The 24,547-nt window shown below is 42.0% G+C and overlaps 1 protein-coding gene across 1 annotated transcript in view; it reads left to right on the top strand.

Annotated features, from left to right (window-relative positions):
* Positions 1 to 22,951, top strand: part of LOC138612084 (metabotropic glycine receptor-like) — a 96,463-nt gene extending 73,512 nt beyond the window's left edge. The window contains exons 8-13 of the mRNA XM_069685394.1: positions 4,377 to 4,515; positions 10,152 to 10,257; positions 13,341 to 13,487; positions 14,731 to 14,974; positions 16,014 to 16,567; positions 18,482 to 22,951. Coding sequence (XP_069541495.1) covers positions 4,377 to 4,515; positions 10,152 to 10,257; positions 13,341 to 13,487; positions 14,731 to 14,974; positions 16,014 to 16,567; positions 18,482 to 19,459 — 2,168 coding nt within the window. The 3' untranslated portion in view covers positions 19,460 to 22,951. The remainder of the gene's footprint in view (positions 1 to 4,376; positions 4,516 to 10,151; positions 10,258 to 13,340; positions 13,488 to 14,730; positions 14,975 to 16,013; positions 16,568 to 18,481) is intronic.
* The last annotated feature ends 1,596 nt before the right edge of the window (positions 22,952 to 24,547 follow it).

The raw sequence follows: 24,547 nt of genomic DNA, 5'->3' as shown, positions 1-24,547 counted from the left end.
AGGCAGACTCAGAGAGAGAGAGAGAGAGAGAGAGAGAGACAGGAGTGGCAGGGAGGAGGAAGAGTGAAGCCTGTGAAGTATGAAGCATGTGGGGATGTGGGCAACGATGCAGAACCAGCAGGGGAGGAGGAGAGAGGAGAGAGGAGGGAGGGGAGGACAGTTAAGGACAGTCAGGAGCGAGGAGGAGCGCAGCGTCTTCAGAGGAACAAACACGCACTTTTAATGGAATAAAACACACAGAGCACGACAGTATCTCAATTTGAGTCTCTGGGTTTGCGTGTGTTCGAGACAAAACAGGAAGTGAGAGATCCTTGCTGTTCGCTCTGCCAGTCAGTGAGAACATGTTGGTGTGCTGCGGCTACACAGGAGGCTCCCCGTGAAGCCGCTCTGGAGGAGCCCACTGTTTGTGCCATTATTGTGGAAACTCATCCCATTGTTTTCCCGCGTTTTCGCTTGTCCGAGCAGAAGAACACGTGTCCGTCTAGAAAATGAATAAATCATCCAATTTGGTGTTAAAATGCAGAGAAAAGCGGAGCTGAAGCAAAAGAGTATTGACAGTGTCAACAATGAGCAGCTAATTTGAATCCGCAATTAATCTGCATTAGTCGGAATTGTTATTCTTTCTCTCTTGCAAGCAGCTCTCCGTGCATCCACATTCAGAGGCTAAGCACCGTGTAATTAGTGATGATTTATAGACTCGGCCTGGTCATGAATATTAATGCTCTGTAATCACTGTAAGTACTTTATGGACTCGTATGCAAACACAGCACACTTCTTGGTGCGCGCTCTGCGGTCTGCAAACAAAGCAACAGGCACGTAGGTCTGCTTTGTCTGCTTGTATTGTTGTTGAACTCTACTGCAAATGCTTTTTACTTTAATTAAATATGTTTGTAACAAAAGTACATATTGTTTTTTCATTACGTTAAGATGCCAAACAACATCAGGCAGAAGGGCTGCCAAGGAAAAAACACTGGTGTATTTAAATCTGTTTTACATTTGATTAATGCCATTTGTCCCTTTTAATGTTGAGATGATATAGGGATGCTATAAAAGCTTGCAGAGATCTATGAGATTGCTTCAAGGCATAAATTCAGGTAGCTCTGTACGGTGGACGACAACGGCAATCGCGCTGCATCGGCCCAAATAATTTTCATTAGAAGAAACGGGCTGCAAATTCAGAAACGATGGAATGAAATCTCAGCCATGCCAGAGGCCAAACCTAGCAAGAAAACCACAGCGCTGCATTCCTCCCTGTTCTCAAACTGAGCTCTGTTGGTCTCTGACTGCTGCAGCCAGATACCCCTGAACTTCCGAAGCCCCTGTGCTAGTTAGAGGAGTTAACACCAACACTTTAGATAAAGTAATGCTAGCTGCACGGCTAACAGAAGCTATAGTTAGCAGTGGTTACTTTAGCAAAGCGACTGCTGTGACACAGCAGTCAGTGGTACATTAGCAACAAAGACACTACGCTCCAGCGGCGTCTAACATTACAAAGTCTGAAGGTAATAAACGTACTGCCTCATCCCTGTCTCTCCCTCCTGTCAATAATAAACCTGTTACACTGAGCGCCCCCTACAGGCCTGGTGCTCCGTTCTGTGGACTGGATTTGAGCCGTTTTTCTTTTCCACGTGTTTTCTGGGGTTTGCATTGTGTCAGTATTTGCAGTGCGTTTGATGTTCATGCATTTGTTTTGGCTTTTTGCAGCACGTTTATTTCATTTGCAGAGCGATTTGCATGTCTTTTTGAATTCACATCGATTCTGAATTTGCAGCCTGTTATGGAAATCGTTTGGGCGGTTCAGCGCGATTGCTTTTGTCGGCCACTGTAGATTTGATTTACAGGGAGTGAGTCGGCCTCCTTTTACACACACACACAGCCAACAGCACAAGATAGACAAAGTGACGACACTGCTCAAGACTAAAAGGTAACCCTTCGTAAAAAAAGATAAGTAAAGAACAAAGTGAATGAAATCAATATAAAAAAATGTACCATCATTTAAAAAAAAAGGTCAATGAAAACAAGATAAAATATTGCTCTGACTTGTTGATCTCTCTTATGGCTGCTGGGACAAAGCTATTTCTGTACCGCTTTGACAGGCTGGTACCCTGTACCTCCGTCCAGACGGGAGAAGCTGAAATTCGAATGGGTGGGAGTCGTCATTTGAAATGGAGCCAGCCATCCTCTGCAACTCTCTGGTGTACAGGGACTCTGGGTTCAGCTGTGACTCTTTAATCAGCCTACTTGACTATTTCATAATTTAGTTCAGATTGTTTCTGTTTTATTAGGTTTCCAAAATGATGCAATGATTTAATAAAAGCACGATAAAATAAGGTCATCAGGGCTCTGTCAATGTGGAAAGAGGACAGTTTTTGTACAGCAGAACAAGCGCTGGTTACACACAGACACATTCAACAGTTTGACTCTCCATAGTTCATACTTCCAAAATGAAGTAACCGTTCAGGGATCTTCTTCACCCCATTTCAAACGTGTTTCAAAATGTACTCACACTGTTGCTCATACGCTGTAAATTATAGTCTCAAATGTGTTGATAACTGTGAAGACACCTCCTCTTTTAGACCTCATCCTCCCTGTGAAGTGCAGTCAGGACGTGTGACCTCGGTGTTATAAGAAGTTAGCAGGAATATGTTAACACGCAGTCGAAGGAACAGCTGTTTCCCCTTTCACTTTGGGGACAACGCTGGAATTCTTTCTAAATAAGAAACTCCAAATTGAAATTGCCTCCAACTTTGTCAGAGTCAAGTGTGAAAGCCGGCTGAGGCGTCATCGTGCCTGGCGTATTCACAGTGTTGTGAATAACATTATTGTTGTATACGACCACACCTACTCTCACCTGACTCTGCGTCTGCATTTTGCAGGTTTTCCGGCTGAGTCAACAGTAATGATCTTATTTAGCATGCATATAAAACGGAGGATTAGTGCGGAGTACAAAGGAATTGGTCAACTTTTTAAGGACTTCATTTTTGATGATGAGAGAGACGAGGAGATCGATAGCACTTCATGTTTGTCTGTTTAGTTTGGAGCTAGAGCTGAGAGGGGATTGACCTATGTTAGCATAAATGTTGGAAACAGTGGGGAACAGCTAGCTTGGCTCTACTCAAAGGTACAAAAAAAAATTGGGGTATTAAAGCGATAGTTTGGATTTTTTGAGGTGGAGTTGTATGAGGTGACAAAAATAACAATACAGCGTACACTGAAACTGACATGTTTTTTATATGTAGGACTCTTTTAAGTATCTAAAGTACCTGGTACTCAAGGCCCCATCTGTAGCGGTGCTTAGCTTAGCTTCTGTGTAGGAACTCTGGCCAGCTTCTCCTAACAGGGACCGTGCAGAGTGTTATCTAGTAGGCTTTCTATTGATAAGTACCCCCACTTCAAAAAACCCAAACTATCTCTTTAAGGACTTTTTTTGTAGTCTGGTTGCCAGCTATGGTACCAATGTGCCTGTACCGATGATTTTATATAAAGATGGACGACGCGTCTCCATCTGCTCTCATTGTACAAAAATGAAGCCAAAACATCCCCCATGATAGGCACTGCCATCTTGCGATGGTGACATCATTTAGAGCCAGAGCTGCACAGCAGAGATCAGCAGGTGGTAGTCACTTCCACAAACCAAAATACACACTTATTTTACCGAAAAAATAAAGTTGTTTTAGTTAGGTTTCCTCTCACCATTCCTCCTCTACTCTTAATCCGGAGCTGATTGGCTGCAGGAGCTGTATTTGTCAACAGAGCTGTCAATCATCCTTTTTACAACATCAAATAACTAATTAAAAATAAACTTGTCAGAAAAATGAACACTTGGACGTAAATCAGCACGATAAGAACTAACTATAATGACAGAAACCATGTTTGAGAAAAATGTATTTTAATGTTATAGTTGTTATAGTCATGTCCCATCTGTTAACATGGAGGAGGCGGGCTTTATGACCGATACTGCAGCCAGTCAGCAGGGGGCGATAGAGAGGGTTTGGCTTCACTTTTAAGGAGTTGTCATGTCATCCATCTTTTTATACAGTCTATGGTCTGTACAGACCTACCTCCTTTTTAATATACGACAGAGGCAGAATCGTCTTTTGCCCTTGATCTGCGTCGTTAAGCAAGGCTAAGCTAATAGTGTCTTTTCCAAAATGTTGAACTATAACTTTGAAGTTTGGATCAAGTTTCTTACTTTGCTCTTTTAAAGGGAGGTATTTATAATGGGATGAAAAAAAGGATGTTCTGCTGTATGGCTTGTCCTAGCTTGAGGGGTAAACAAAGATTACTCTAAACCCAATTAGGAAAATAGAATAAAATAAATAAAAAGGTTTGATGCAGCCCTTTTTTTGACCTTGTTGTTGTTTGTTTCTTTCCAGCGGAGTTCCTGTTCCTGCTGTGGGGCGTTTACCTCTGCTACGCTGTCCGCACCGTACCATCGGCTTACCACGAGCCACGCTACATGGCTGTGGCCATCTACAATGAGCTCCTCCTATCAGCCATCTTTCACATCATCAGGTGGGTAAGAACTGGATGGAAAACGTACGAGTGTGAGAGGAAGAGACAGTAATTAAGGTTAAATCTTATTCTCTTATGTGCTTACTGAGAGAGGGAAACAGAGAAGGGGCATAAAAGAGTCGTGAAACTGTGACTGGAGAACAATGAGGCATCTGACTTCTTCATGAACAACTCTGTGACAGTAATGAGGAATGAGTGTGAACAATGGAAAGAGGCTTAGAGGACTTTACCCCCTCTTGCAGCACAAGCTGTTGTTTAATCATAATCACAGAGGTATTTTCTGTTAGAGCGGGAATTACAAGTGTGGAACACGTCAGATGAAAGGCAGTAAGTTCAGCCGTCCTCTTCATCAGGGAAATAACAGTGTGAGCGGAGCGCCTGTGTTAGCCAGTTGAAAGGAAGTAAATAAAAAATGTCTTCCCCAGGCAGAAACACAGCAAAGATGTACTGTGCCAGAGCCCAAAATAAGCAGACTGTGCCCTGTAACTGTCTGTCTGCCTTCATGTCACTCTCACAGAGCTGGAAGTTACATAATGTGCTCAATACAACAACGTTTAGAGTTTTGTAAATGTCTGTTTTATTGTAGTAATTGTGCGTAAAACACCTTAAATATGGCTCATTGAATTATTTGTCAAATTCCACATTATTTCTTTGGAGGAATACATTATTGTAGTATTGTTTTTTTAAGCTGTACGATTGAACATTTTAGATCAACCAGTATTTACAATGGATCAAATAGCCTTACTAAGGCTGCTCATGTCAACTTACAGCGCATCGTTGCTCACAGCTCTTTGAAGCCTTTTAGCATCTTTTGGTTCATTGTTTGGTTTTAAAACCCCCAACTTTATCATTTGGATTCACTCTCACCTTTCTTTTCAGTGTTTTAAGCTAGCTGCAGCCTATGTCTGTTTTCACAGTGAACTATCTGCCCGGCAACAGGGCACAAAGAACAGAGGGACAACGTTAGCAGCTAGCTAGCGAACACAGAGTAGCATTTCAAAGCGTAAGAGCTGAATATTTAGCTCAGGAGTTGGTGGAGATCAAAATGGAGCTAAGAAAAGAGTAAATATAGGATTGAAATTCATCTGTTAAAGAGAAACATGACACCAAATTAATTCTAAAGTTGCTTTGTCAACTGGACTACAAAATCGTTAGCTCACTTTAGCCTTTGTGGGGGGCTGAGACTGTGTTGGGTTGGGTTAAGGTACAGACACACCTCTCCAGATTTTCTTTGAGTCATTTATTCTCCATCCATCAGTAGGAACTGTAGCAGTGGAGAAACAAAACATTCATCAGGTTTTATCTCCCATACATGATCTCGCCCAGAGACAAAAGGGAAGTTAAAGTTGTAATCTCGAAGATCTCAGTTTTGTTCTCTTTGGCGGCACCTATGGCGATAAACGGTAATTGCGGGAGCACACTTCCCAGATATCCAGACAGTGTTGCATGTGTGACGTCGACGGTTGGCTCCGGTTGTAACTCTTGATTTTCCTGGCTGACGGTCGCTTTCCTTTTTAGACTGTTTGCTTCATCTGAGTGCCGAATTTGTTTCTTTTTCTTTGGATTTTCACTTATTTTTGAAGTTGTATCTGTAGTCATCCATCTTTTCTTTGTTTGTTCAGCCATAGTAGATTACTGTTTACTCGCAACACTTGCAGAGACCAGAAAAGCAGCCGCTTAGCTCTGCCTACCCTCTCTGGCAGACCAACCACTGCTGGGTGATGGAAAACGCGTCACTAACTGGGCGCCGCTTGTGATTTGATGACACCCAGTCCATAATAATACTATATACTGCAAATGCAAAGGCCTTCATCAGTTGGCCATAAGCTCAATCACCATTGTGTTACCTCATTCGGCGATAGATAGTGACTTAACAGACATTTATTTAAATGAAAATCTTTGAGATTATCACTTTAAGCTAACAGAAAAACAGCAAATTAAAAGCTCCTCATACTGAGCGATAACCTCCAGGATTTTCCTCTAAGTGAGTCTAACCTAAGCATTAAACACAATAAACTTACTTCACATTTTAGGGGTGGCTGTGGCTCAGTGGTAGAGTTGGTTGTCTGTCAGTTGGAAGGTTGGCGGTTCAATCCCCAGCTCCCTCAGTCTATATGTCCAAGTGCCCCTCGGCAAGACACTGAACCCAAAATTGCTCTCGGTGGCCAACGTAGCAATAGCTTGAGCAATGACATTGTTAGCATAATAGCTAATCAGCTCCATCAAGATGGACAATGTCTTGTTCCAAAAATAGCTCAACTGTACACACTACACTGTAACAGTTATTAACAGTGATAATATGTCAGAGTGGTGTTTAGCTGACTCTAAGTCCCTCTGTGTCATTTCTTACACTAAACAGCTGAAGTTACAAAGATGTACAATCCTCGTTTGTCTGAAGACTAAATTAAACTCAACATTTTCTTGTTTGGACTCATTTTATCACTTACTTGAAGACAACCTGTGTGGAGTGTTCTGCGAAGAGGACCAGGGCCTGTTTTAATGAGTGTATTTTTATACCTTCCGGCAGCCACTTCATGTTTAAGTTGGTTGAAAACCAGCTTGCAGAAACTTGAAAGTTGATGGGATGCACATTACATCTTTTATCCATATTACAATGTGCGTACATGTTCAAGTACATCTCTGCGTTTGCGTGTGCCTCTTGGGAGCTTATTTACAGACGAGCTTGTTGTATCGTTTCTGTGTCTGAATATGGGTTTCCTGCCATCTGAGCTGAGAAACTACAGTAGTTCAAAAAACGCTGGAGGCACACATTTTTACAATACTGCTAAAGAAGAGGAAACTTCTGTGCTGCAGTGGGTGTAAATCAGGTCAGGTGGTTTTCATCGTGCATCTGCAGGAGCCTCGGGCAACTTCCATTGTCACACCGTCTCCAATAAAACAGGCGGTGATTGAATTTTCTTCCAGCCGTCTATTGTGCTCAGTTGGACAAAAATGAAAAGATCACAGCCTTTTAATCAGCAGAGGAGCTCAAAGGTCCAATGGGTACATCTTCATCAGTGGTGTGAAACTGGTATAAATCAAGCTGCTCGGGCTTTAGGGAACGAAAGGGTTTGTGGGAGAGCTGACAGAGTCCGTCTGCTGCTGCGGCCCGCTGATAAGACGGGATCTGTGCAGGATGTTGTGTGTTTATGTGGCGGGGCGGAAAATACAAAGGTCGTCTTTTTTATATCTAATGTGAAATATGAATGTTAAGGTGATTATTGGGAATGATGACAAAATACCCGTAACAGCTAAGCAGCCCTGACATGATGAGGAAAAAACTCTGTGGGTCTCTATCTCTCTCTCACGCTCACACACACACACACACACACACACACACACACTCACACACACTCTCACAATGAAACACTTGCTGCTGGACGAGAAATCTTTCCACAGATTTTGCACAAAACACAAAATACTCAATACAAAATAATTGTATTGTTTTATTCATCGTGGTGTCCGGCTGTGATCGGTTGTGAAAAATGCTGCAACTTGTGAGAACTCATTGTAATTTGTTCTTAACACAAACTATGATTTAAAACAGCTACAATAAGGGGATCAATGACATTAAGTGCTTTAAAACGCCACAAGATACCAAAATTACTGCCACAAGTTTTTATATAGATCTGCACATTGTCTGGATTGTGTCATTTGGAGGGATGTAACGATACACTCAACTCACGATTCGACACGAATCACGATACTGCGTTCACGATTTTCACATTTTTTATAAAGAAATAAGATTGAAGTCAAATCATTTGGTGTCTCAGACTTCTCAGTGTGGTGCCGTTCTGTGTGCCGCATCATGTTGGTTCTGCTATATATATGTGTAGTTCGGTCTCTTGCAATCTTTGCACACTTGTTTTGGTCTTGTTAAGAAGTACCTTCTGACCTCGCTCCAAAACCCCCGATTTGAAACAAGACGGTTCATTCTCAACCTCAAAATCTTTACCTGCTGCCGCCATTTCTGTGCGCCTCTATTCAGCGAGAGACGCGAGAGATGTATGACGTCAAACAAGAGAAGCCAAAAGCAGATAGCGCCACCTGCTGTTTAAAAAGGAGTATTGCACTTCATATCTCCGTCTGATCGATATTTTATTGTATTGCGAGGTATCTTTACATCCCTAGTCACTGCTGATGAAATGAAACACAATTCCTTTGTAGAAAATTACTTGATTTGTTGTTTAGCGGATGGTGGGAAAAATCACGGCTCTGCTCTGCTCTCTGAATGTGTTTTTACATGTTAAACTTTTTAAAACAATGTGACAAATTTCTGTGCAGCACAATTTATCCTCTGCACGCCAGAGGTCCTCAGTCTACAGTGGCTGACGAGTGCAAACAGGATCAACGACGCAAACAGATTTTCATTTGAAGAAACAGATTGCAAATTTGGAAATGATGCAAATTCACAAAACACGCGCAAAAATCCAAAATAAATGCGACGGAAACAAATGCAAATGAAAAAAATGTGCTGCAAAAATCCCAAAGGATAGGCTACATAACAGATACAAAGTCAAAAACACACAAACCCAGAAAACACATGCAAAAATGCTGCTAATCCAGTAACACAAAGTGCTCTAGGCCTGAAGGGACGCACAGCGGAACAGCTTTACTCTGACAAGAGTCAAATTATTGATTATCAGACTTTGTAACATTAGACACCGCCAAAGCTGAGTGTCTCTGAGAGCCATGCACAACTGACCTTATAACATGCACTAATCACCCACACTGCTTTAGTGGAGTAATGGTTTCTGATGGACAGATAGCTTTGCTGAAGTAACTGCTGCTGCAGTAAGTGTAGCTTCTGTTAGCTATGGATCTCAGTTAGCTGTGCAGCTAGCAGTACTGTTAGCAGACTCCGCCCAGTGTCAAGCTCTGAGCACAGTGAAGTGCTAACATGTAATAATTGGCAACAAATCAAATTTAATTGTTAAAATATATAAGCAGCTGGCATTAAATATATTCACACTGTAGCCATTTTCCTCTAACGTCACATTTGGAGTGTCATACGGAAATGCTCCTATAATTTCACACTGGTTGCAAGTAGTATTGAGGTAATTGGGGAAAGGTTATAATTTCACCGCTTCTTGATTGATCAGAAACTAAAAAGAAAATGGATAGTAAAAATTTAGATGGACATCGGGCCGTACGTCAAAGTAAAAAAAACATAATTTTTACCCACTAGGTAGCATCAGATGGCCTTTTATGCCATTACTTTAGACAGAGAGGACAGTGGATAGTGTCTGAAAAAGGGGAAGAGAGAAAGGGGAACATAAGTTAACGGCACTTCGGCGTGGTTAACATCCACAAAAGCAGGTGTAGGTGAACAAATATTTGCTAACCTTCAGATGTTTCCTCTCTAAAGCAGTCAGCTGGTTTCAATATACTACTACTTCTACAATTTTCCCCCAGTTTTGCTGTGTCTCTGTTTGAAGTGATTGCCTCTGGGTTGTGGAGCATTGCACTCGTTCTCCTCTCCCAGAGAATCACTGAAGGCTGCTTTTAATGTCTGTGTTTGTGTGAGTATATTTCACAGACGCACCGAGTCGTCACTGCAGCAGCTGAGTCTCATATGAAATTCAGTAAAATGCTGCTGATTGAACAGAATCTCTCCCGCTGATGTTTCTCTGCAGGTTCTCTCTGGTGCCGGGGCTGCACCCCGACTGGATGCTCATGTTGTTCTTCGTTCACACTCACCTGACTGTGACGGTGACTCTGGGCCTGCTGCTCATCCCAAAGGTAACACAGCGTACCTGTAGCTCAACACGTTATTAACTTACTGGGCTGTCAGTCAGGGATTGAAGGCAACTACATTTACTCAAAAAGTACAGAGAAAGCTAATTTTAGGGACAAGTTCAAATGAATGTCGTCTACACCCTTTCACTCAAATATCAGTAAAGACAAGTCATCTGTCAAGGGGTCATTGCAAGGTGAAAAAATTAACTCAATCAAAGTTAATTGACAACAAAACAATCCGAGGCACTCTTTAGGTGCTTTTCGACAGCAGGAACTTTCCCCAGGAACTGGGAACCTTTTGAGGAACTCTGCATTTCCATAGCAGGAACCAGGGTCTAAATTTAGTTCCAGGGTTCCAGGATTTACCCCCTGAAGAGTCCCTGCTCATGGGGTTGTACTTTTCAAAGGTCCAGGAACTTTTAGGGCGGGGCCTGCTGTTGCTGATTGTTTCTGATTGGTCGAGTTAAAGCGCAGTTACTTTTATTGCTTCTCCATACGTCATTGGCCTGATTTGCATAATCTTCTCAGGACTTTAGGCTGCTGTGGAAACACAGACAACAATGGGCCACAGGAACCATTTAGTTCCTTGAAGAGAAGTTCCTGGAACCAAAAGTTCATTAGAAATAGCCGAAGCATTGCAACCATAGACTGTTTAAAAAGATGGAGGACCTGACAGCTCCCTAAAAGTGAAGCCAGAACATGTCTAGCGCCCCCTGCTGACAGGCTGCAGTATAGGTCAGAAAGCCCGCCTCCTCCATGTTAACAGATGGGACATGAGTCAAACTATAAAATCAAAATACACATCACATACATTTTTTTTAAAACATGGTTTCTGTCATTATAGTTAGTTCTTATCATGCTGATTTATATCCAAGTGTTTATTTTTCTGTCAAGTTTACTTTTAATTCGTTATTTGATGCTGTAAAAAGGATGATTGACAGCTCTTGACAAATACGGCTCCTGCAGCCGATCTGTTCCTGATTAGCAGAGTAGAGGAGGAACGGTGAGAGGAGACGTAACTAAAACAATCACTACAGTCATTGAAGTTTACATATCTGTGAATGTCTGCTTCAGACCAACACAGGAAGCTATTCTGCTGTTAAACACACTAACATGCGGGATCTTTGATGTTTTCTTTGTACAATGAGAGTACATGGAGACGCGTCATCCATCGATAGTCATTGGTTGCCAACTTAGGTCTTCTTGTGAAAATATTGGTAGAAACTGGTTCTTACTGTCCACATGCAAACTTCTGCCCCGGAAGTTTATTTATTCTTTCACACACTGTTACTCATCCAATAGCAACTCAGATTTATCGGAGGGGCTCGATTGTTAAAAGCATCTAAGCTTTTAGTTTTGACAATTAAAGTATTTTTACTGATTATACTTCTGTACTTTCGATTAAGCAGGATTTTCAATGTAGGACTTTTTTTTGTAATTACACTGATGGATGTTTTAAAAGTCCTGACCTTCTATGAAACCACATTTTTCCATGATGTGACATGTTTTGCAATTTAAAAAATATTTTTTAGAGACATTTTTATCATGCAAAGACTGATTTAGTTCAGGCAAGCAATCTATTCAGGCTCAATTGATTTATTTTGATGTTTGCTTTTATCCACAAAGTGCACAGTGAGAGAGAAGGTGTCCTTTGGTTCTAAAGTGCACAGAGCAAGAGATGTAAGAGAGGGCAAGAAACTGAAAGAAAGAGGTTATTAAAGTGCATTTATGTGGATAAAAGCAAAAAACAACATTTATTGATGACAATAAAAGATGTTTTCTGTGCTCCAACTGTGTCACTACTCCCTTATAGAATAGAGGAGTTAATACAATTTCATAGTGTCAGCTTTGGGAAGCTTTACAAGATAAGTAGCATCTAAAGAAAATGCATCGATGTGATCAAAGCAGAAGTCTAGTTTTTTTGGAAAATCCTGCATTTAAATGAAGTAACATTAGCATAGAGAGATTTCCATAATGGCTGCTGCTGTACTTTAGCTTGTAAACACAGCAGTCCATAAATCATTTTAAGTTTGACATTAGCGATCTGGAACACACACACACACACACACACACACACAAATAGCTGCACACTGGCATATTCGCTACCATTACCTTAAACTCATTCAAACTGCGTTAGCGGTTATTGTAATTTAGCTAAGCGCTCCCGCGGGTGTTTTTATGTGCAATCTCTCAAGTCTGATGGAAACAGTTAATTCTCCCGCTGTGTGAGGAACGGCGTACAACATCAGCCCGCTCTGCTCTCTCCTTCTTTCTTAATTAGGCTCCTCAGAAGGTGAAGTCAATCGAGAACTCTGGGATAATTAAGCACAATGGGAGGAAGTTAATCTCGCCAAGCGTATGTTCATGAATCTGGGATGAATATTTGGTCTTTCTTTCTTCCCAAAACTAAATGATTTGGTAATAAAAAACTGATCGTTGCAGTTTATTCTTTTCTCTCAAGTTGAGGCGATATTGTAACAATGCAACCTCACTTCACATTTAGTTTGAGCTGCATACATTTCAATTTGTAATCCACAATTTGCACATTGGGGGCATTGACTGAAAAAGTTACAGAACAATTGCAAAGAAACATTTCAGTTAAACAGAGTTTAATCAGAATGTATTCACTCAGCGAAGAGTAAAAACATCACACTTGATAGCGCTGGGTTTGTCCTTGTTTGCTCCAACAGTAAATGGATCGAGTCTCACTTGAGTGAAGAAAACTTAATTTGAAATTGGAGTTGCTCAATTGAGTGGAAAGTTTTGGATTCAACAATAAATAATATGAAATAAATAAAAGTAAAAACTATAATTCTCCTTGACAAAGTCGATTGTGGGCAGGAAAGTAACTTTTTTCTTGACATAAAATCTATATCGGCAAATGTTTTGCTGCAGGAAAGTGTTGCTCACCTTAAACGACCCCTTTAAGCAACATATTAGTCTGCCATACAATAAATCAAGCCCGAGGCATCAAGTACAGTCAGAGTAATGCTGTCTGAAAAGCTGCACTTCCAATATAGCTACTCTTCTCACCCGTCCAGCAGGCTCAGTGATGCCGTTCTCTAACCTTGTTTTCCTTCTCTTAGTTCCTGACTAAAGGGACTCAGGCGAGGGATGATATTGCCACCGAGGCGTATGAAGAGGAGCTGGACATGGGAAGATCTGGCTCCTACCTCAACAACAGCATCACCTCAGCATGGAGCGAGCACAGCTTGGACCCTGAGGATATACGGGTAAAGTAGCACTTAGATTCATGGAAGTGTTGAGCCATATATGTGAGTTTTACTGCAGCTGTTCCCTCAATATAGACCTAAAAATGGTTTGTGATTTGCGGTATGAAATACAAAAGCTTCAAATACGGGTAACTTACCACACACCAACATCCAGGCCCTCTGTGTCTCAGATGCACTTGCTACCCTTCAGCATCTGCATGAGACACAACGGTTGTTCAACAATGGCAACAATATTAGAGGCTTAAGAAAAGAGAGGCTTTCTTTTTTACTTAAACAAGCCGATCTTTTACATTAACCATGTGTTGGACAGGAAAAAACAGACACTACCATGTGCATCAGAGTAAGCTTGTGTGTCTGAAGTAGGTGCCAAAGTGTGTGTGTCTAACAAAGCATTGGTATTTGAAGACCTAGGATGAAAATGCAGTGTAGAAAGCATATGCTGTTTTTCAAACCAGTTCACATTTAGTGCATTCAAACCATGCAGAAGCAAATATCATCTACAATTGGGTGTGTATATATGATCAAAAGCATTTTTGAGTGCTACTGTACGAGCATCCTTATATAATGTAGGAAGAGGAGAGGGCTCAGGATGGAGCCTTGTGGGACTCCGGTTAATAAGCTGCATTGTTTAGATAATGATGCTTTTCATGACATCAGGTAGGAGTGACCTGTCATATTGGACCCAAACTAAGAGAGGTCAGAGGTCAGTCTTTTAAAGGTTGAGACAATTATCTGATGGTTTATCGTGTCAGATGCAGCGCAAAGGTTTTATGAGTAACATGAGAGCAGAGACGAAGGAGTTCACTCGCAAGACAGGACTGAGTGGCCTCCTTTGAGTTGAGATGATTAAGGGTCTGGCAGGTTGTTCAGTGAGATAAAAGCAGAGAGTTGGAGATATTTTATGGGAATATAATAAATAAATTAATAAATGCCTCATTTGGTGTTATTAAAACTTAAAAGAAATGTCTCTTCCTCCACAAAATCTGAAGTAATGACTTTCTGTGATCTGAGATGTTTTTTATGCTATTACACAATTTAGAAAATATCATCCTGTATATTCCAAGGTTACCACTTGCCATTACAATTCCCACATTACAAACAGTTTTGAGTAACATGCTGTACCTATCCTGTAGCACTGCATAAAATGTGTCTTATTTTTATCTTGAAGTTCATAATGAAATATGAATCAAACAGTAATAATTTAAAAGCTGCCCGACATTAACAGTCGCCTTCCTTTTTTTAGGACGAGTTGAAGAAGCTGTACGCCCAGCTGGAAGTCTACAAATGTAAAAAGATGCTCGCCAACAACCCTCACCTCCAAAAGAAGCGCAACTCTAAGAAAGGTCTGGGCCGCTCTCTCATGAAGCGGATAACAGAGATCCCAGAGACGATGCACTTACACCGGCAGTGCAGTCGCGAAGATGGAAGCGAACACGGCAGCAACCGCAGCACCTTGAGGAGAAACCCGTTTGAACCGAGTCACCACAGTAAGATCATGTCTGTCTGTTTAATCTGCTCAGGGTGACAGCAGAAGGAAGGAGACTTATATACTTAATAACTGGATTTAACCTTTGAAAGGCAATTTATGACTAAGTTGTTAGATAACATGATTCTCTTTCAGTCTGCCTTTTTAAAACCTTCATTTTGTTGAACTCTTTTCCAATTTATGTAAATTTTGCTTTTCTGCAGGCAAATTTTTGTGAGTGTTTATGTCTATAATTTATTTATACCCTGCAACAATCTACAAAGTGGGGAAGCAAGCTGTGTTCATGCTTTCTCTAACGTGACTGTTCAATCGCAGCAATTAAGAACAGAAACAGCAGCTGTAGGTAGCGTACACAATCCTGTTTCAAAGCAGAAATTGTGACTCGTCATCGAAGGAACGGGACAGCTCACTTATAGGAAGCTCAGTTTTTTTACAGAGTCCCAGTAAGCCCCAACACTGTGACAGCGAGCCAACATGAACAATGACAGTACCTCAGAATCGTAGTCGCTGAATAGAATTAAGCAATGATGCATTTTATCTTTGTTTGACATATAATATTTCCTTTGTGGAGAAGGTGTATCGACGTAAATTGTTACTACAGACAGGAACGATAGAAAACAGTGGACTGCCTCTAACTTTTGATGCCAGCTCCACATCGAGAATGAAACTGACTCTGGCAGTAAGTCAGTATACGATCACACAAGAAGTGTTTGAATCCACCAATTCCAATAAAGTCCATGCTGTTTAGTCAGCATACCAGATTTCAGCCATGCAAAGGCTCTGTGTTGCTTTACCAAGAGGTGTCATGCCAATGTTTTAGATGGCCATTGTTTTAAACTCCTCATCAATCAATCATTAACCAAAGTATTGGTAACATTTCAATCTTAGTGACCACGAATGAATCCATTTCATATTTATTGAGATTTTTCAGTTTGGACTTAAATGGCAGACGGATTGATGATCCAACATTGCCACCTATAGAGCCACACAAAAGAGTAAAGAAACTTTGATTCCTCTTTATTGTTTTTATCTTCCTTCAGGTAAATCTCGTGATGACTCCCTGAAGAACAAAGTCATGGGCTTGACCAAGTCCCTCAGCTACGACCATGTTTGTGACCAGGAAGATGATACTGGAAGCCAAAGTGGCTCGACTGCAGGAGACAAAATGACTCCCATTGGCGCTGGCGGGGAAGGATCTCTCCTCGGTTCCCTGATCGGCCGGAAACACACTAAGAAGCAGCTGGAGCCAGCGACCCCACCGAGGCTGGAACCAGCCGAGTCCACCGAGTCTGTTCCCCTGTTCTGGAAATCGGCCAGTGTTCACAACTTAACCCACGAGAAGAGACCCGTCCACCTGCGGACCTCCATCATGCAGAAGTCTCTGAGCGTGATTGCGAGTGCTAAAGAGAAGATGCCGGGGCTGACCAACAAGACTCAAAGTGTGGAGGACGCGAGTAAGAAGGGTCTGAAGGGTCAGGAGGAGAGGATGCTGTCTGAGGTGGATGAGACGCCCGAGCATTACCCCAAGATGATCATCAGCCAGTCAGTGGAGTACTCCAAGACACCCATGAAGATGGGCATCATGAAACAGCAGGTACTTATATATATATTTATTCCAAATCCCAACTGGGTTATGCATTAACATTTTATTTAGCTCTGGGGATGAAATGGTAGTTGGTTAATTATTAAGTCTGCCGACAAAAACCTTTGAAAAAGCAGTTCTTACCTGCAAATCTTAACTCAAGCTTTTCCCAGCACTTTCAATTGCTCCATATTGGATGGAGACTCTCCTTAGGATGAATAAAAATAGCATTTTCAGTTTGGTCTCCATTTTCTCATGAATTAATAAACACTGTCTGGACAGTCTGCTTTGTCATATTCTGTGTGTTATTAAAAGTATCTGGAAACCTGGAAACAGACCCAACATAGAGTTCACTTAACAAACAATATTTCCAACAGTCTAGCTCTGCACAAGAAAACGAGTTCACAAATAGAGGCATGAATGGCTCTATTTAGTTTGCAACAGAATCCAATCTCCTTCGGGCAATTCAAGAAATTGAAACATCTCAAAGGTATTATAGTCTTTTCAAATTGACAGTCTGAATATCCTGACATGCCTGGCAAAGTAGGTAGAATGCCAAAGTCGATTAACCATGACATTGCAGAAAGACACACAAATTATACCCAGAAGTCATTTTTCCACAGTCACACAAAGCAGAACATCATACTGGTGAAGCGGAGGAATCCTGGCCAGATTTCAGACCACAACTGTGACTGATGAATCAACAAGGACTGCTAAAATCGTTATAGTGGGACCCCTTTATGTGGCCGGGCTATTGGAGCATCTGGCCTCGAAGTCCTAAACCTGCGAGAGCTGATTTTGTGGCCAATTCACACAAACCAAACAAGCTGTTAACACACTCACATGCCACCTTTCTTTGTGAGCACACAGATGGGTGTTTATGTCTACAGCTGCATTCATTTGTTGAATGTGTCCTTAAGTCACACTTCCTTTAGCTTAGGTTTGGTCTCCTGAAACTACGGAAGGAAGTATCTTGCCCTCCCATTGCTAAATGCTCTGCTATGTTCTCTAGTCATTTGGTGCTGGGAACGAATGTACAGTCAGTTAATCAGACCTTGCTGCTACTGGAAACAACACTGAAGATAGAGTGAACGAAAACATCAAAGGTGCAGGCCAAAACAATGAGATAAAAGAAGCTAAATCGCTTCACTTCAGTCGCTTCAAGCGACCTCAGAGACATTTTATTCATCGTCAGTGTGAAAATATTGATTGTAGCTTTAAGTTACAGAAAGTCAGCACTTTGTACAAATCTCTTAACACCCTAAGAGACCTGTCGGCCAGAAGCAGGACCTCCATGGAGAGACTTAAATGGTGTATGACATCACCTGTAGTAGCTGTACTTTACACTAAATTGCTTCCAAAATTGATATTCTACAGTATCTGACCCATATACAACTATGTGTTACTACATGAGAAGCTTCAGCTGAAAATGCTGGGGAGTATAGAGGTTGTTGTTTTTTGTTTTTGTCATAGGCCATTTTCTGACATTTTATAGTAGGGGTGGGTCAAAATATTGATGAGGCAATATATTGTTGTCCTGACTTGTGCAATACAATTATCAATAGCTTGTCCAAACATCGACATCAAAACACGTCAGTACTTCGAGACTCCTCGTGGTGGTGCTTATGACATGAAAGAGGCTAACGTGAATGAAAAATCAATTGGCCGAAGAAGTTAGATATCGTGAAGTATCATTATATGACTGTCCTGTCGCTGTATCGTGATATTATCGTTATCGTGGGCAACGTATCGTATTGTAACGGGGGTTATCCTGCGACTCCCACCCCTATTTTATAGATGCCACAGTGCAACAACTAACTATAAAATAAAAATAAATCAATAGTCGCAGCCATATTGAGCTTACTAATAATGTCATTAATATAGTAGCTGATTTACTGAGTGGTTCTTTTGTTGCTTGATTTTAAGGTGAGTGGCAGCCAGCCGTCCATTTGCTCTGAGACTGGCAGGAGCCTCTACGACGTGTCTGAGGTTTGTCCTTGGGAGATGGATGAGCCTCAAACTCCCTCTGAAGCAAAGGCCCAGAAACACGTCTCCATTGCTCCTGTAGAAACCACCACAGGCCGGAGAGGCAGCAGCAGCTCTGGAGTCTCCAAAGGCAGTCGGTCCCAGCAGAGGCAGAAAGCAGGGCAGTCCCCTTCCAACAGACGCCGCTCCAAAGACAAAGGAGGAGACAGAGATGAGGGCAGGGAAACACGGAAAGCTCGGCCACCCAGGTCACCTCTGCCTCTTAAGCCTGACGTCTGTCCCTGGGAATTCGATGAGCAGCCCATGCTGGCAGGAGATTCAGATTCCATCTCCCCAGACAGGATCAGGCGTAAGAAAAGTGTCACACCCACTGATGGGAAAATGCCAAAGGGGCTCCACTCAGACCACTCGAAGTCCACGGGAAGCCTTTTGCAGCCTCCTTCCCTGATGGTCGAGATCTGTCCGTGGGATTACAACGCTCCGCCCTCACCTAAACAGGAGAAGATCTGCAACAGCCCCACCACACACAAGAAGAAACGGAAAGGCTCCTGCTCCTCCAACCACAAGTCTGAGAAGGAGAAAGGGAGGGAGAAAAGCAGAGAAAGGCGAAGCTCCTCCAGCAAACCGCAATCAGAGAGGAGACGTGTAAGCCAGTCGTCAGAGTGCAGCGTGTCGGTGTCTGAGCGGCGGAGGAGCTCCACCAGAGACCCAGAGATGATGGAGATCAGGAGGGCGGAGGTTTACTCCCGGGAATCGGAGCCTTCACACACCAGCTTTGCTCAGACTAAAAAATCTCCAGAGAAAAAGAAAGAGAGCTCTTTGAGTACTAGTTACAAACCTGCGGTCAGCAGCGGAGGTAAAAAGGCTGATGTTTGCCCCTGGGACTTTCAGGAGCAGGACTCTGGAGGAATGGCATGATGACTCGTGTGATGATTGTACTTTTTTGTATACACAGACTGATAGCAAAAGGACAAAGCAGAGCAACAGAGTGATAAAAATATGTAACCCTCCACTGATTAAGTTTCTGTGGGTGACCTAAGTAAAAAAAAGATTTATGAAGAAAGAAGTTTCATTCTGCTGTCCATTGATGCAATTCAACTTCTCGTTGTTACGTTGCAGTGAATGCAACCTTAAAGTCACTTTAACTGAGTTTTTAGTCTGCACTTTTACTTGCACATTTGTCAAAGTTACATTGTTTGTATGTTTTTTCACTTTGAGTACATTGACATAGGTAGAAAATGAGTCATATCTGTATTTACCAGCAGATCAGACAATCTTTGTCACAAATACAGTAAATGTTTCACCTAACGAGCCAAATGAATATAGCTCAACGTTTCCCGTTATGCTGATGATACTCTACGTTACACAGTTAGCCAGTGGAAACTCAAACTTACATTGTAGGTATGTTTTTATCACTTTGAGAACATCAAGGTGATTAGAAAAGGAATCATACCTGTATTTACCAGCAGATCAGACAATGGTATTTCACAAACACAGTTAATGCCTCACCTAATGAGCTTAATGAATATAGCCGAATGTTTCCCATTACGCTGATGATACTCTACGTTACACAGTCAGCCAGTTGAGACTCAAAGGTACAAACTATGTATGTTCTATCACTTTGAGTACTTTAAGTTAATTAGAGACTGAATCATACTTGTATTTACCAGCATATCAGACAATCCATTGTCACAAATACAGTAACAGCTTCACCTAATGAGCTAAGTGAATATAGATAAATGTTTCACGATATGCTGATGATACTCATTACACACATTACACAGAAAAGCACTTTCTGCATCAGTTGCTGATTATACAAACCAGCAGGCAGCAGGAGAAAAAGACATAAAAAAAATGGGATACATGCTCTGTGAAGCAGGACCAAAGCTCCAGACACAGCTGTGATGTCTCATCTTCACGCCAAATACAAAATTCATGGCCAAATATGACATGTTTGATTGGAGAAACAAGGGAATAACGAAGGATTGTAGAAGTGTTTGCTTCAGTAAATGTACTCAATGAACACTATGTTTTTCTAAGAAGCCATTGCATGTGGCAAACTATCAAGCAACCAATGACTAAGTGTTTATTGGTTAACCTGTGCTCCAGTATGACAGTGGATCTTTTGATGTTGTTGCTTATGGTATTTGTCTCCCTATGTAACACAAGAGGCTTTTGAAATGGCGTGCATTACCATCAGTAATGTACACACATACAGTATTTGAAATGGCTTGCAGTTCTGATATATCCACCAGGGTCTCCGTCTTTTGATATTGATTACTGTTTATATTTTCACCCTGGATACCCCCTCTCCGGGGCTGTAATATTTCCACGTCTAAAAAAATGTTCTGAACGCTTTCAAGGACCAAACCAAGCCTCACTGGGGTGACAATGTGAATGCATCTTTTCCGTCACTTAGTTTCCCATTTTGCATCTGCTTGAATGCACCTTCCTTCAAATCTTTGCACATATTCAATCGTTAAATCCACGACAATGCATGACCAAAGCTTTTTTTGCCTCTTTCTCGCTTACAGGAAATGAGTTATTCACCGTTTCAGCATCACATCCATCAACAAAAACAACCGTAAGCATTCCTCTACTGCGATCATCCATCCACCGGTGACATCGGATGAAATACAATCACACACAGTAGTCAGTTCAGCTTCATTACGATTGCGTGTGCATGTCAGTGACAATAAAGGGACACTTCCAGTCCACCAGAAGGCTTGAAAAAGTCATTGCATATATTATGAAATACTTAAAAAGCACTTACACTGATCTGCCATAACACTATGACCACTGACAGGTGAAGTGAAACAAAAGGATTATCTTGTTACAATGGCCCCTGTCAGTGGGTGGGATATGTTAGACAGCAAGTGAACATTTTGTCCTTGAAGTTGATGTGTTGGAAGCAGGAAAAATTGGCAAATGCAAGGATGTGAGTGTCTGTGAAGATTCTCAGTCATCCAGGTCTTGGTAATTCTAAGCTTAATCCAAAAGGCAACTGGAGCTGGTTGAAGTTCTTGAAGATGTTTCACCTCTCATCCGAACGGCTTCTTCAGTTCTGAGGATGTGAGCGACTTTGACAAGGACCGAATTGTGATGGCTAGACGACTGGGTCAGAGCGTCTCCAAAACTGCCGCTCTGGGGTGGGGTGTTCCCAGGCTGCAGTGGTCAGTACCTACCAAAAGTGGTCCAAGGAAGGAAAACCAGTGATCCGGCCAAAAGATCATGGGTGGGCAAGGCTCATTGATGTGGATGGGGGGAGCTACTGAAGCTCAAACTGCTGAAAAAGTTAATGCTGGTTCTGATTGAAAAGTGTCAGAACACACAGGGCATCACAGTTTGTTGTGCATGAGGCTGCATAGCCACAGACCGCTCAGTGTGCCCATGCTGACCCCTGTCCTACAATGGGCATGTGAGCATCAGAAGTGGACCACAGAGCAATGGAAGAAGGCGGCCTGGTCTGATGAATCACATTTTCTTTTACATCATGTGGATGGCCGGGTGCGTGTGTGTCGCTTACCTGGGGAAGACATGGCACCAGGATGCACTGTGGGAAGAAGGCGAGCTGGTGGAGGCAGTGTGATGCTTTGGACAATGTTCTTCTGGGAAACACTGGGTCCTTCCTTCATGTGGATGTTACTTTGACACATACCACCTACCTAAACATTGTTGCAGACCAAGTACACCCCTTCATGGAAACAGTATTCCCTAATGGCAGTGGCCTCTTTCAGCAGGATAATGCGTCCCACCACACTGCAGACATGGTTCAGGAATGGTTTGAGGAACTCGGGTTCAAGGTGTTGACTTGGCCCCCAAATTCCCCAGATCTTAAAACAATCGAGCATCTGTGGGATGTGCTGTACAAACAAGTCCGATCCATGGAGGCCCCACCTCGCAACTTACAGGACTTGAAGGATCTGCTGCTAACGTCTTGGTGCCAGATACCTCAGCACACCTTCAGAGGTCAAGTGGAGTCCATGCCTCGACGGGTCAGGGCTGATTTGGTGGCAAAAGGTGACCTACACAATATTAGGCAGGTGGTCATACTGTTATGGCTGATCGGTGCAGAAGCACATAGGATTTTAAAGTCTAGATGTCAGATGTTGTCGTGTGTTTATCAAGCATTCAGAAAACATCCATAAAGCTTGATAAATAAACACGACCCACCACTCCAACTTTCACTATTTTTGTATCAGATGGTTTTAGGCTGTTTGAGAAGGAATGTTGTAACTTGCCCACTAAATGAATTTATGCTTGTTTTACTGTAAGTGTTGCTCCAAAAAGTTACACAATGTTGTAGCATCCACGTGGGAGTATTTCTATTGTACATTCATGTTGTGTTGCATGTACATACAGTAAATACCCTGCTCTTAATTCTGGATTAAATCTTTCTATGAAACCAGAGTTTGATTTGTTATTCTGTCCAGGATTGTTTATTTGATTAATAATCCACAGATTTTGATCAGCCCCCAGGACAAACCATGGCTGAATCACCTCAGCAAACATGTTCAGCTTTGGTGGTTCATCATATATAGCCTAGTAATACAAGTATACAAACATTATCATCATCTTTGAGAAAAATACAACTATTTAGTCCCTACAGACATTTACAAGAGAATAAGCAATAAACCAGAACACGCAACATTACGACCAAAGTTAAAGGTAGGTAATCAGTTTGAATATTGAAGCAGGTGTTTGAAGTTCTGACAGGTAGTGTAACACTGCCACCATGTGGAGACTGGGACCCTTCATGGCTGGGTTAGGTGTTTTAACTTTAAACCTGTGATCAGTTAAATTGTCATTTTTACTTCACTACATTAATTATCATATATAGCGCTTAGTGATGATACTTCTTTTACTTGAGAATAACTCTGAATGGGCTGCACGGTGGTGCAGTGGGTGGTTAACACTGTTGCTTTACAGCTAGAAGGCTCCTAGTTTGAACCCCAGTTCGGACGTAGTGGGCCTTTCTATGTGGAGTTTGCATGTTCTCCCCGTGCATGTATGAGTTCCCTCTGGGTACTCCGGCTTCCTCCCACAGTCCAAAGACATGCTCGTTAGGTTCACTGGTGACTCTAAATTGCCCGTAGGTGTGAGTATGAAAGGTTGTCTGTCTATGTGTGTCAGCTCTGTCATTGACTTGTGATCAGTTCAGGGTGTACCCCGCCTCTCGCCCAATGACAGCTGGGATAGGCTCCAGCACCCTTGAGACCCTGAACAGGATAAGCGGTATAGGTAATGGATGGATGGATGGTGATAATAGATGGAATACTTCTGCTACAAACATCTAAATGACCAAAGAACACAGAGTGATCCTGCACCTTACACTAGAGTTAAACCATTATTTGAACATCTGTAGCAATGAGTGTAGATGAGGGCCTTATTTCAGGGATTCACAGTGTGTTAAAGAAACTGAGATACTCTATTACAAGTCTTGCTAAGTGTTTACTTATAGTTGCTGTTTCTGGTGTGTTTAAGTGCACACAGCACTATAATGTTTAAGTTGGTTAAAGTTGAGGTTATCTTAAAACCGTATGTAGACTACAGTTTGGTACTTTAATCTATAAAAGCATCATATTTTATAAGATTTTGTCGGCCTGTTTAATTTGGCAGACTACATAAACGCGTCATCTGGCGGAGACCAGGGAGCTTGCTAAACTACACTTCCTCAATATTGGACGCCCGCCGCCGATGTCATGTCTCGTTCAAAGCCATCAGATTTGAAATGTAGACTGCAGACCTGAAGATTTTTTAGACGATCCACCAGTATATTCTTGTCGATATTTCGATTCTGTACCGCTCTGAGCCATTGCCTGCAGCAAAAACGGAAGTATTTCACTCCAGCATCTCTCGCTGTGCTGTTTCTTTCAGAGGGAGGAGTGCAATGTATGCTGGGTGTTGTAGGAATGTCAAAACCACAAGCTTTTTGTACAACTTTCTCCACAGCTATGACGCCAATTTTAATATTATTGCTTCTATCGATTACAGAGAACACCAGCT

This window comes from Semicossyphus pulcher, unplaced genomic scaffold, assembly GCF_022749685.1.
Source record: "Semicossyphus pulcher isolate SPU_LCO1_2020_fin unplaced genomic scaffold, fSemPul1.0.p SCAF_7, whole genome shotgun sequence".
In the NCBI taxonomy this organism is placed as follows: Eukaryota; Metazoa; Chordata; class Actinopteri; order Labriformes; family Labridae; genus Semicossyphus; species Semicossyphus pulcher.
This window is presented reverse-complemented; position numbering and strand designations above follow the sequence as displayed.